At 40.9% G+C, this 13,558-nt stretch overlaps 1 protein-coding gene across 1 annotated transcript in view; it reads left to right on the top strand.

The window, feature by feature from the left end:
* Positions 1-2,020: 2,020 nt before the first annotated feature.
* Positions 2,021-13,558, top strand: part of aldh1a2 (aldehyde dehydrogenase 1 family, member A2) — an 84,289-nt gene continuing 72,751 nt past the window's right edge. Inside the window, exon 1 of the mRNA XM_041175084.1 lies at positions 2,021-2,544. Coding sequence (XP_041031018.1) covers positions 2,428-2,544 — 117 coding nt within the window. The 5' untranslated portion in view covers positions 2,021-2,427. The remainder of the gene's footprint in view (positions 2,545-13,558) is intronic.

The raw sequence follows: 13,558 nt of genomic DNA, 5'->3' as shown, positions 1-13,558 counted from the left end.
AATCGCAGAAAACGTGGACTTTTCGAAAAGCAGTGGAGGAAAATCCTGCCCCCCGTTTTCTGCGTGAACAGCATGAACCGTTATTGCAGTGGGGACTCGGAAAATAGGTCCTAACCCTAAATCAGAGCTGCTAAGAATGACAGAATCACAATAACAGCAAAATTGATGTCCTGTTTTTATGGATCCTTATTGGGATTCTCGGAAATCTAGAAAAAGGGGTTTTCACTTGCAATGGTTTGCTTTGAAGGGCGGTGACTGGTGTAATGCAGGCGAATCCCATCACCCCCCACACCACCACCCCCCCCCCCCCCAACCAAGTGGCCATTTTGTGGATATGAAGATCCCACAAACAGCAAAGTGGTGCAAAGGGACCATTTTTTGCTGTTGCTATTGATTGAGGGGAGGGGGGAATGTTGGCCAAGGTACAAGGGGGAACTCTTCCGCTCCTCAAATAGCGCCAGGTAATCTTAAATGCATTTAAAGCACCGGGGTAGAGAATCGAGGGGTGGCAGCATCTAATCCAAAGGATGGTGCCTCTGACACTGTGTAGACAAGGGAAGAAAATGCTGGAAATACGCAAACCAGGTTTTCAGCTTAAGCGGTCAGATTGGGTGGGAAATATATTTGGAAATGTATGAACAAAATATGACAAGGAGATAATCTCAGGCTTTAGCTGTTGAGAAAAGTGACCCACAGCCAACACTTATGACGGTGAAGATTGACCTTCAGTAGGGGATGCTGAGAGGGTTGGAAGTGTTAAATGTTACTGACTGTTAGAGTCCAAAACATTTGACTGGAGGTTGCTGCTTGTCTGCCTTTGGTGAAAAGAGCGTTTATTTTGGACAAATTCGACCCGCTCCGTTCCGCAAAAGCTGTTTTGTGTACTTCAAACTTTTCGTTTTTATTGGCAAGAAGAAATCCCAGCTGTGTTAAAGTGGCGGATAGTGTCTGGAGGTTGTGGGAAAAGTCCGCTGCCGCTTCCGAGCGCCGCCTGTTTCCATTGTCTGTGGCAGGTTTCAGTTCAGATTAAATGACAGTTTCATAGGGAGAGAGGGAGAGAGAGGGGGGGGGGACTCCGACCCATACACCACTTACACCGTTATTCTGCTCCGTGAAGTGTGGCCTGACTGTATTCTTTTTAATTTAAACCGAAAACGGCTCTGAAAATAACTGAGCTCTGTTTAGGCGTCATTTTCTTTAAGAACTGCTTCTTGTGTGAGTTTGGTGACATTTTTGACAATAATATATGAAGCAATACTGAAATAACACAAAATAGTATTTCCTGTCCAGCTATCTGTCCTGATAGAAATGGTGCACAGGTCCTTCCAATAGATGAAATAACGAAAAAGGTTAACACAAAAAATTAAGACTCGGGCTCCTGATGAGGGGAAACATAGTCCTCGAAATAGAATAGAAGTGGGAGATAGCCAATGTCACTTGGACAGTCGGAACTAAAGGGGTTGAATGGGCTGTGAAAGAGCGGAATTTAGGAATTTGTTCCAACTCCCCGACGGAAGGTAGCAAATTCATCGAGAGGGAGGTGTGATCTCTCGCCAAATATCAGCGCTATTCACTCACAGTAAGATAGAGTGTGGGGGGGGGGGGGGTGGGGGGGGTGGGGGTCAGCAATGCGCAGCGCAGCAATGGGAGGGGTGCTCGCCTCTCCTTTCTGGGCTTCAAGCTGAAAGTTTAGAACCTGTTGTGGCTGAAGGGGCAAATGGGTGAAATCTCCGCCCTGTGGCTTTGCCCCCGCGGATGAAGTTAGCAAGCACCCGCTACTCCACCGCAGTGACGCCTTAGGCTGCCTGCTGAAACTGATGGACAGTTGATATTGAAGAGAAGTCATAGGGGACTCGAAGCGTTCACCCTGTCTCTCTCTCTTTCTCTCTCCAGAGATGCTGCCAGACCCGCTGAGTTTCCCCAGCATTGTCTGTTTTTATTTGTCTGTTCTCTCTCTTTTTTTTTGGGGGGGGGGGGGGTGGGGGTGGGGGGCAGGCGTGAATTTCGGGTGGTGCTAAAACCCAATGGATTTAAACCGTGCGGGTCACCCTTGTAATTGTTCAACTCCACAAGCACTTGGCGTGGTTAATGCAGGTCTGGCTGCGTTCATAGGTGATGGGATCAGAGAGCGATAAAGTATTGGCGACGATTAGATAGGAGAAAAATAGATCGCCTGTAATGAATCCAATGGTGTGTGAGTCTTGCATTAGAAAAGCAAACAGTCCGACTCTTTAACCTTATTTTGGAGCATATCATTGAGAAAGGACAGCCCAGCCCCTTCTCAACTGATGCCCAATAAGAGAGAGACAGTCTGACACCTGCTTATATACAAAGCCCCAGCGCAGGGCAACAAGTCAGAATCTCTGATCGGCAATAGTAGAGAAAAAAAAAAATCGACATCCCGACTGCCTCCGACAAATCGATAAGATGACTTCCAGCGAGATCGAGTTTCCCAGTGAGGTGAAGGCAGATCCGGCCGCTCTCATCGCTTCTCTCCAACTTCTGCCGTCGCCAACGCCAAACCTAGAAATCCAACACACTAAGGTTCGTGTCCCTTTTTTTTTTAATTGTTTTTAAAAAAAAAACTAACTCCCAGTGCAAGCAGAGTAATGAGACACTGCAAGAGGACAGGTTACCAATCTGACTAACTGCTGCCTCATTTAGCCCTGTTGTCCGGTTACTGATGTTCATACTGTGTGTAATGTGGACGAGCATAAGGTTTAGCTGTGATCCGCGTCCTTTGCTCTTTCACAAGCTGAATTTGAACAGTGAGAATTTAAATGGGAGGGAGGGGGAAACTCGGCTCCACCAACAAGATGCATCGGCTCCTGTTTCTGAACCAGCCTCCGATCTTGCCAACGCAAACTGCATCCACTCTGTGAAGGCAGCGTTCAATTCAAGAGCCAGACTCTCCAAAATGGGGAAGAAGTGAGCCCCATGTGTTTCCCCCCCCCCCACCACCCTTTACTTTTTCTGTATCCTGCACCTTGACGCATCACCACCCCCACCACCCTTTCCCCTTTATTTACTTGGCGTTTAAATGATTATGAGGACAGCAGGTGGTTTTCCCCTTGAGACTCATCTTCAGAGGGGGAAACAGTAAACCTGGAGACTTCACCACAGCTCGCCGGCCAGAGGAGTGCCATGTGTAAAAGCAAATTCAGGCAAATACAAGCAACTGAACAACGAGTGATTGTTTTTTTCCCTCTCTCTCTCTCTCTCACACACACACACACACAGTGGATCTGGGAGCAAACCCAGCCAGAGGACTGGCCCTCCCTGTCCTCTCGCTGTATTTATCACTGGGTGGCTTTTTGACGCCCAGCCTGTTGGAGGGAGGGTGATGTCAGTGCTGAGGGCTGAGTCCTTTATCTGTCTGAGATGCGCTGATCTCAGTCTGCTGCTGATTGACTTCCCCAAAGGACTTGGCTCTGTTGGCCGGCAGTTTCCACTGTACCTTCTGATTCCTGTAATGGTCCCAGTTCAGCCCCAGAGGGTTACTTTTACTCGGCCTGTGTCTTCGCTGTCCGGTGTTGGCCACGTTTCCTTGACAAGCCCTTTAAATAATAAGGCGCGACTAGATCATTCTGACGGTGAATCTTAAGACGTTCAGCAATTGAGTTTCTCTTTATCTCGAAGTTCCAGAGTTTGAAAAATATTCCTTTTTTCTTTCTGACGCTGCAATAGTAATAAATCTTTTTTTAAAAAAGATGCATTAAGAGCATCTTAAGATACTTGCAGCCTATCTCGGATTCGCCAAGGTCTTCGGGTTTTCCGACTGGTGAAACTATTCTTTCTAGACTCTGATTTTCTTTTTTTGAGACTTTTCACACCCCCGGGAATTAAACCCGATAAGATGGCTTTGTGCAGGGGTCTCTCAGAGCAATGTGCGCCTTATGCATTCTACAGGGATCCCTCTTCATTGCGCACAAGTGGATCACCGCGGGGAGTGAGAGAGATTTATGGCTATTTAGTGGTTTGGGTGTAGAATCGAGCCCCCAGCCAGCCTTTAATGCAGTATCCACTTACCCATTTATTAGAAAGAAAAACAAACAGCTGAAATAGGGCAAGATTTGTAATGCGACCCTTTGATTTTTCTTTTAAATCTAATTGGTAATGAAACCTTGCTTTCTGGCCAGATGGTAACTTCCCGTTGTATTTCTAAAATAAAAGGGGCGAGCTGTAATCTGCATTGCAGCAGCGCAAGGAATGGGGGTGTTGGGGGGTGCTTTGGGGAAACGGTTGATGCTACAGGAGTTCATTTATATAAGGAGGCTTTTCCACAAGTTTACACCTCGCTTTTGACAGAGTGGATCGATGAAAATGGACCAATGACCCCAAATTATTTATATCGACGAAAAATATGTAATAGGTGAATTTTACAACCAGTTCATATAAACTGTGCCGGTGAGGTCAAGATAAAAGTACATTTAAAGTAATACAAATAGATGGATAGACAGAAAGAGGCCTAGGGGAAATTTTACTGATCTGTGATATGTTTCAAATTGATGTTGATCGCAATCTTTCCCGACTTCACCAATCTTGGGGAGCTCATAATATCCCAGTGCGGGAACTCAGTGCGTGTGAGAGAGCTGCTGGAACATTCAAAATATTCCATTTCATTGTGGAACCAGCAAAACCTGTATTCAATTGTATTTCAGAGTGCACCAACCCATAACAAACTAGTAGAGTTTGTTCAGGTCTGAATCCTTATTTTGAGAGCTCCCGTAAAAGGGAAATTCTTTGGAAGAAAAACACACAACGGTAATTCATTGGAGTGAGGGCATAGTAAACGTGTGAGCCAGCAAGATACCATGTAATCAGTGAGGATATGTTCACACTCCAACCGCAGTGTAACTTCAGCCTGAATCCCAAGTCAGTCTGAGACCTGACGCGAGAGTCAAGTGGTCTGAGGCTCCATCAGGGAGATCTCATTGTTTCATCTCGGAGCCACTTTAGGCCTTTTACACGCAATTTGCACTACATACGCTTCACATGGCGTGAAACTCAAACTTGAGCACCGACGTTAAACTTCAGTGTGACAACGTTTTCGCTCTTCGATTTGACAGGGTATGGAGTACAAATCCAGCAGCGTCTACCTGCTCTTAATTTAAATGTTTAGAGTTTTTTCCCCATCTACTGGTTAAACATTTGCATTTCTAACTGTTGGACGATGGCCCTGTTCACGGGTGGAAACAGTCCTGTGTACATGTGGAGACTGCCCTGTGTATGTTTGGAGACTGCCCTGTGTATGTGCAGAGACTGCCCTGTGTATATGTGGAGACTGCCCTGTGTATATGTGGAGACCGCCCTGTGTATATGTGGAGACTGTCCTGTGTATGTTTGGAGACTGCCCTGTGTATGTTTGGAGACTGCCCTGTGTATGTGCAGAGACTGTCCTGTGTATGTGCGGAGACTGTCCTGTGTATGTTTGGAGACTGTCTTGTGTATGTATGGAGACTGCCCTGTGTATATGTGGAGACTGTCCTGTGTATATGTGGAGACTGTCCTGTGTATATGTGGAGACTGCCCTGTTTATGTGTGGAGACTGCCCTGTGTATATGTGGAGACTGCCCTGTGTATATGTGGAGACTGTCCTGTGTATATGTGGAGACTGTCCTGTGTATGTTTGGAGACTGCCCTGTGTATGTGCAGAGACTGTCCTGTGTATATGTGGAGACTGCCCTGTGTATGTGTGGAGACTGTCCTGTGTATGTGTGGAGACTGTCCTGTGTATTTGTGGAAATTATCCTGCGTATGTGTGAAGACTGCCCTGTGTATGTGTGGATACAGTCCTGAGTACGTGTGGATACTGTCCTGTGTATAAGCCCAGGTTCAGCATTCTGGTGCCACAAAACTCAAAATTGCCATAGCCAGTTTGCCAAATACTTCTCTGATGGGGAATTGAAATCAGTTGTAGAGTAAGCTGTGATTCTATTTGGAGAAGACAATACAACTGAAAACAACTTGTATGTTGACACAAACTGGAAAAGAAACCATATATGAAATAATTTTAAAGACAAAAATATTTACACAAATTTCTATGATTATGGTTTCACATAAAACTGATTAAGTCACACAACTTTATTTTTTTTACTTTAGTGAGCTCAATTAAATTCATCAGTCTGTTTAGACTTAGTAATAGTTTGAACTCTGCATAATTCAGCACTGTTTGGTAATACCTATTTCAGTTCCACCAGTAGGTGCAGTACATTGCAGAATTTAAGTCAGATCTTGGTTACAGATTACATTTTAGCAGTAAATTGCTTTGGCGGAAATCTGACTCTAAGCATGTAATGGGCTCACACTTTGAGCAAATACAAATAGGGCCTAATTTTCCTGCATGTTTTCTTTGAGTAAATGTTTCTTTTCTACTTAGACATGAATGTCCCATTAGACAAACAAGGCCTTGATAACTTATTCCTGGGTAAAGACCTTTCCCTTTCCACACAAAGTGGCTGTGTGAGAGTAGGGGTCTTTGTAGTTGCCTCTCCCAGCTGTTTGCCTGAGCAGCTCTCAGAGGGAGTGGAAGCAGCGAACCTGGAATAACAACAACATTAGACTTCATTTACCTCTCTAGAGAGTTTAGACCTTGCTAAATGGATTGAATTGATGTGATATTGTATACCAGGCAAGACCAAAGGGTTGCGGTGAATTAACTTTTTCCAGTGCATTTTCATTGAAGCTTCTTTAAAAGACGGCTGGTTATCAGGCTACATGTGTTGGTTGTAATTAATATGGCCTTCCACACCTCCACACATTGATAGGTATTTGCACTGTCTGGGTGATAAATTTCACAAATGAAAGCATTGCTGGTGGTTCGAGGCATTTAGTGATTTTATGTCACAAAGTTCAGTCTATTGAGCATAAATCCTGCCTTGTAAACAGCAGGAGCAGTAATGAGCTTTCCTCCACATTTTAGTATCATTATATCAAATTCATGAAAGGATTCCAGCAGAGGAAGGGAATGGATGCACTGGGCAACAGAATAAAGGGCCATTTATTCAGGAAAGCTTCAGGTTGCTGTAGTGCTGGGGTTTGTTACTTCACACCTTTATCTCATAAAAGCTGACATTTTGTTTGAAACTCTTACCTAGAATGTCATGCCTAGTTTCATGTAAAGGTTAATCACTTTGGAGCTGTCAGGATGTTTTTAGCTCTTTTAAACATGGATGAAGTTGATAGCATTCCAGTGCCCCCTTGTATCTGGTACTTAAAGTGATAACATTCAATTATGTTGATATATAACTATCATCACATTTATTTTATTTGTTGGTAGTCAGGGAGTCCATTTTAATTAATTCCACAAATCATATCTTTAAAAAAACACTTGTTAATGATAAAACAATGTACACAGTCCGTACTTTTGTCTGGAAGATATTCTCGGGCAATACACCCAAGAGATAAGAACTGTTAGAGCCAAACTAATTCAAATACCACTTGAACCTGTGTAATACGAATTCAGGAAAGCGTAGAGCATTGGTCAGGGTGCAGCATAAATGGGCGAGACGTTATGGGCCGAGAATGACCAAGAAGTACCTTCATCGCTTTGGCCTAAATTATTCATTCCACCACTGTGCAGGTCAGCGCTCTGCTATTTGTCTCTGACCCAAGTGATCTGGAGTTCTTCAGATCAAAACTTAAGTCTTGCTGAGCTGAGATCAAACGGGCGAAGGTAGGGATACAGCCGGTGATTCATCATTGCCAAGGCGGGTGATTGGGCCAAATGGAGCCGTTGCAAATGAAGTTGACATTCCTGCAATCTCCTCTGTTTGATCAGGGGACCATTCTCTTGATAACATTAATTTTCATCCAGCAACAGAATAGTGGAATCTCCTGTAAATACAGATCGAAATACAATTACACATATAGATAGCAGATTTTTACTCATATGTATATAAGTGAATGCTCATATCCATGCATATGCTATGCACGTACGAATATTAAATATATATGTATACACTGTGCTGTCACTAAATGTATTTAGCCTATTATTGGCAATATGCAATAGAAAAAAATGTTCTTGAGCTACTTGAGCTTAATTCACCACATCAGAGTGCTCCCAGTCCCATTTATACCTGTAACTATACTCCTGATATTGCGTTACATGAAGAAAATGAATGTTCGACGTGTTCTTATTTTAGTGAAGATTTTAGCTCTTTTAACGTTACCTGATTAACACCAATGTTAAAATAGTGAACGAAGGTACGTAATGCAAAACTGTCAAACATTCATCCACTGAAATAGCAGCAGTTATTTTTGGGTTAGAATCTTGAGTTGCCCTTTAAGGTTCAGACCGAGGCCGGAAATCTTTACAAAATCTTTAAATTGTACAGCATGGTGTTTTTTTTTCAGTTAACGTAGGCAAAATGTTCATGCAGCTAAATTTGCGCTTTACCAAAATCCCAGTGACACCGCTACGCGCGTGTTTTCGAACAGCACAAGGCATTATGTCTGAAAAAATACAACAGAGAAAGCAAAAAGCTTAGATGTCTAGACATAAAAAATGCATTTTCAAAAATCAGTAGCAAATTGCCAGATACTTAGATTCCTCCAAGAATGTTTTAAAATCTGCTTGTGCATTGTAGGGAATATGTTATGATGCTCTTTTTAGACCGAGTTAGGAGGGTTAAATAAACTTGTCATCAGATATGTTGTAAAGAACTCTATGTCCATTTAATGTTCTATTTAAAGAGGGTAAAACAAAATGTTGGTGACATTGTCATTGACCACAGATTACGTACGGCGCTATTGGCATTGAGTCCCAAATTCTGGAAATCAGCAAACATTTGGGACTGAGCAGTATCCCTCAGATATATTACTCAAGGAAGGAAAATAAACACTTTGGTGCCCTATGCTTGCGCTGTTGCCATATGTAAATTTCATGACTAATTGAGGGGACAAGGAAAATAGATAGTGCAAACATTTGGTGCAAGTATTTTGTTCCATAACAAAATGTCAAGTTACATTCCTAGTTTCATAACAGATTGATGGCTGATAGTAAAGATAGTCAGTGTTCTCTCCTCCCATTCTATCAGTGCGAGGCAGCCCTCCCACTGAGCATTCTCACCAAGACACAACTGCTTCTACATTCCTAATGCTTATAATCCTTGATGGTCCTGATTAGTAGTAATGAAGCCTTCACTTACACTGTTTGAGTCTTTACTCAGATTGATATCAGAATGTCTTTCTTGAATGACTTTGGAATGCAAAATAGAAGAACTTAAAAGCAGCTTTGTACTATATATATCTTATGTTCATATGTCCTATTTTGCTATGAAGTATCTGTCCCTTCGCCAATGCCCAATCACATTGAATCCCACCAACTGCTTTATATCTTGCTGAACATTGCTCATGCTATTAGCCTCTTATATTTTTTAAATATGTAAATCAGATTATGGATTAGTCCTTATTACAAATGTATATATTGCCACGGGCACTTTATCTATACATATTGCCCTTTGGAAACTGGAATGTTTGCTATTTCCAACCTAGTCTGACTTACATAGAACAGTAGAATCAGTTTGCATTCTTTATGAAATTATCCAAGTTAGTTTTTTTGCCAGACTTCTATTGCTGAATAGCTTAATACCAGTTTCAGTTTTATCAGTTAAAACCATGGGAAGTAAAACTGCTTGCTAATTTCTCTGTACTATTTAGTGCCCTAAAAATATGTTCCTGTCATTTATGCTTCTCACTGGAACCCACATCCTGACATAAAGAATACCAACTACAGTGAACATACCTACAAAGATGCAATGTTCTACAGCATGAGCTGTGCTAATAGTTTAAGTTCATTATTCAAATGAACATGATTAAACAATATTTAAACTTCCTTTGACTTCCCATAAAGACAATTTGATTATGTTAATGTTTGATAAATAAGCATGCAGGAAATATATTTAAATTTCAAAACACAACAATATTATTGTGAAATATGTTTTAAAATAGGATTATTAGAAATGCTAAACTAAATTTTAAAGCTACAAAGAATGTAGAGTATATTGAAATAATCCTTGATGTAATGGTTACAAAGAGTTGTGTCCTGTTATTAACAATGATTGGAAGCATTTTTTTAACTTCCTGCTGATGGCTTAAGATACAAATAGTGCAATTTTGTGCCACAACAAAGAAAAGAGAAAAAAACATCTGTGACTCATTGAAGCTATAAAAACTCATCAAGGCTACCTCGTCATTCACAATAGTATTAAAAGATAATATTTTCCAGCAGCTACTATTACCTACTATGACTCATAGGTAAGTCACAACCCTGTCTTTAAAAGCCTTGTAAAAGAGGCAGTTACAGAATTTCCACTGATCATTGCAATATAATACTGCCACTACCTGCGATGTTATTATTTGGCTAGGAAAACTCACCCTTAACATGGTATACCATAAGATAAATTTTACAAATAGTGGGCTTGGTTTTTGTTGGACATTGTAACTGCTCCAAATTGTGCACACTGGCTCAGGCAGGAACAGGATCTTCTGGGATCACTCACATCAGGGGAGAGGATTTACCCAGGGTACTACTTGTCACAGCATGGTAAATGCACTCAAAAGTATTTACAATGTTGTTAAACATAGTGACCAAAGCAATTCTTCCCCTCAGGAGGAAAAATAAACATGGCATGTGTTAATAGATACCAGGTATCCAGTAGGCACTAGAACATATACATTTTGACTTTCAAAATCCACTTGTTAAGGTATTTTTTGTAAATCTTTTGGTGCAGGTAATGGTTCATGGAATGAAAGGGGAAGCAGTTAATTGGGTTGGTAATTAGCTAGGGAACCAATGGTCCTTGCATTGGTCCATCTAAACCATACCAGGTTCTTTCCCACAACTGTCAAAAGTTGTGTCTGCCACTGACAGGAGAGTGCTGGTGAAGTGCAACCAGTGTCACACCCTCCTGCATACATTCCAGTCATGCTTCCACCTGCAGGCCTACAGATGTCCTGACAACCACTTGCACCATGTTTGGGCTCTCTATTCCTCCCAGACTAAACCTTATACCTGCTATAAGTGGAACAAGGTACACCTGCAACCTGAATTCTCATTCAGAACAGCAATGAAGTTGTATCCCCTAACTGCCATGTAACCTAACACACCTTATAGGCATCATAGACAAAGTACTTGTGGGTCATTTGCCAGATAGATAGAGATAGGAAGACACACCAGGAGATGTGTGCCGTCTTCCAATGACCATATTTCATTTAAGCTTGACAGAATCATCTTTCATCTGCTGGAGGATCAAAAACAACCAATTATCAGATAGATTACAGAGCTTTCCTACACCTATAAAGGGATCATATACTCCTCAAAGATAAAGCACATGAAACCCACTGAATCAGTTCTCCTGGTTCAAAAACCTGACTCTGCCTTTCAGTGTAACATGGATAGAACAATGCAGGACTATGCCCAATTACCATGTAAATTGTAAATTAGCAAGTCCTCAGAAAGATTTTTTTTTGCGTTTTTGCTTTAATTAAAACAATAAAAGGGAAAAATACAGTGATACTGGCCATTGCTTGCAGTAGTAGCAGTTAATGATGGAACTCCTCAGAGTTACACATACACTTTCTCTGTAAGAGGTACAAAAGATAAGTTAATAGGCAGCAGCATTAAAATCTCACGTAATACTGAACTCCATGGAAGTCATAAAATGTGCCAAAATTAAGAGTTTGGGCTAATAATTAGCAAATTATATTTAGAGGTCAAATGCAGATACTGCTGTGAAGTGTGAAAATCTATGATATAATTATATTATTTACTACTACATTTTAAGATTATGGCAGGGAAAAATATTGGGAGGAGCATTACTGACAGCCCTTGAACTGGTCTATACGAAGACAAACAGTGATCAATAAAGCAAACAGAATATTGGGAAACAGCATTAGGAGCACTGAGTAAAAGTCCAAGCAAATTGGGCCAACTCTCTGTATTTAGCAGTGAGATGGCAATAACGGTACAGTTTTACAGTATATACATGACTGCATTACTAAAAAGGCTGTTCTGGCTGTAATGTTGGTTTGGTATTGTGCAGCAGGTGTGAGGCTGGAGTAGTTCCTACAGTTTGATTTCACATCAGTTGTAGTGTATCCGTAACCTCTCCAAGACCAACTGTTGAAACTTAAGATTTGGAAAGAAACCAAGCCACTTTCTAGGCCCACTTTAAGTTTTTAATGTTAGGAAAGTGCTGACGGCCTTATTGATTCGTTTTTACAACATAAATCTCAGAGAAGTCCAAGGATGCAGAGCAAAACATGTGCGTGTTTTTCCTGATTCAAGAAAATGGACTGTGAGTGGCATTGTATTCTTGCGCCTCTGTCAAAAATGGTGTTGAACTGGTACACTTGGTCTATCTGCGCTGTTGGAAATTTGTATTTATAGAATCATAGAAATTTACAGCACATATGGAGACCAGCCAATGAAGAACTTTCCAACCTAATCCCACTTTCCAGTTCTTGGTTGTTAGATTTAAATCACTGAAATCTGAAATTAAATCACTTTAATGCAAGTTGTTTCTTTTTTATAGAAAGATAAATTGTACATTTCAATTACAAGAAGAGTGAAGATAATTGAATTAATCTATTTAAGCTTATAAATGGTATTGATGATATTAAGGTATTAGATTAAACACTAAAATAGCACCAGAAAACCAGTTCCAAGATTAGAAAACCACAAACTAAACTGTAGTTGAGAGGAAACTCCTTTGTATAAAGTGTGTATGTGACATGTCAAGCAGACTGATATTCAATGCAATGCTTTCTTCAAGAGAGAATTTGGAAGCTTTCCAATAAGGAAAGCACAGGAGGGATATAGGTGTAGATATGATGCATATTATTATTACTATTTAATCATATAAGAAAGAACAAATAATAAAAATAACAGTTAGGTTAAGTTTGGGAGTGGCACTTTGAGAGACGGCACGAGGCACTGATAACTATCCCCAGTTGGACTGGGTGAGGCCAATGGGTGGGAGAGCCGTTTCTCATCCACAGCTCTTTGATTCCTAGTTTATGGCCACATATGTCTCACATAAAAGATCTGGAACAGATAATAATCTGGTTGAAACATCAGACATTTTCTGTGTAAAAGTAAAGCATTTAATGTTCTGTGTTCATTCGCTTCAGACATATTTCTATTTAAATCTTACCTGAGTGCATCATGTTCACTGTAAGAATATTTTATCTGTACCTTGTTTACCATGGCCATAAGTCAGTCTCCATAAGATTCTTTGGCAGAATGGAGGGGGTGTGGTGAATCAGTTTACTATTAGTTATAATCAATTTACTAGTATTATTTATATTCCCGCCTCAGTTTTTAAAATAGTTCATTCCTTCATTTTGGTTCCTTCATGGACAATTCCTTAGCTTAGAAGTTAGGTGGGCAGCCAACGATTTGTCTAAATAACTATGTAATCCACCAGTAAGAGGCATGTAAAATAGAGATGGACTGGAATGAATTGTATACCCAATTGAACACCATAATGGTTATGGGGTAATGGTGGTGTAGTGGTGATATCACTAGAAATGCTTGTAATCCTAAAACCCAGCC

This window comes from Carcharodon carcharias, chromosome 26, assembly GCF_017639515.1.
Source record: "Carcharodon carcharias isolate sCarCar2 chromosome 26, sCarCar2.pri, whole genome shotgun sequence".
Lineage (NCBI taxonomy): Eukaryota > Metazoa > Chordata > Chondrichthyes > Lamniformes > Lamnidae > Carcharodon > Carcharodon carcharias.
The sequence above is the reverse complement of the archived record's forward strand: the minus strand, read 5'-3'. Positions and strand labels throughout refer to the sequence as shown.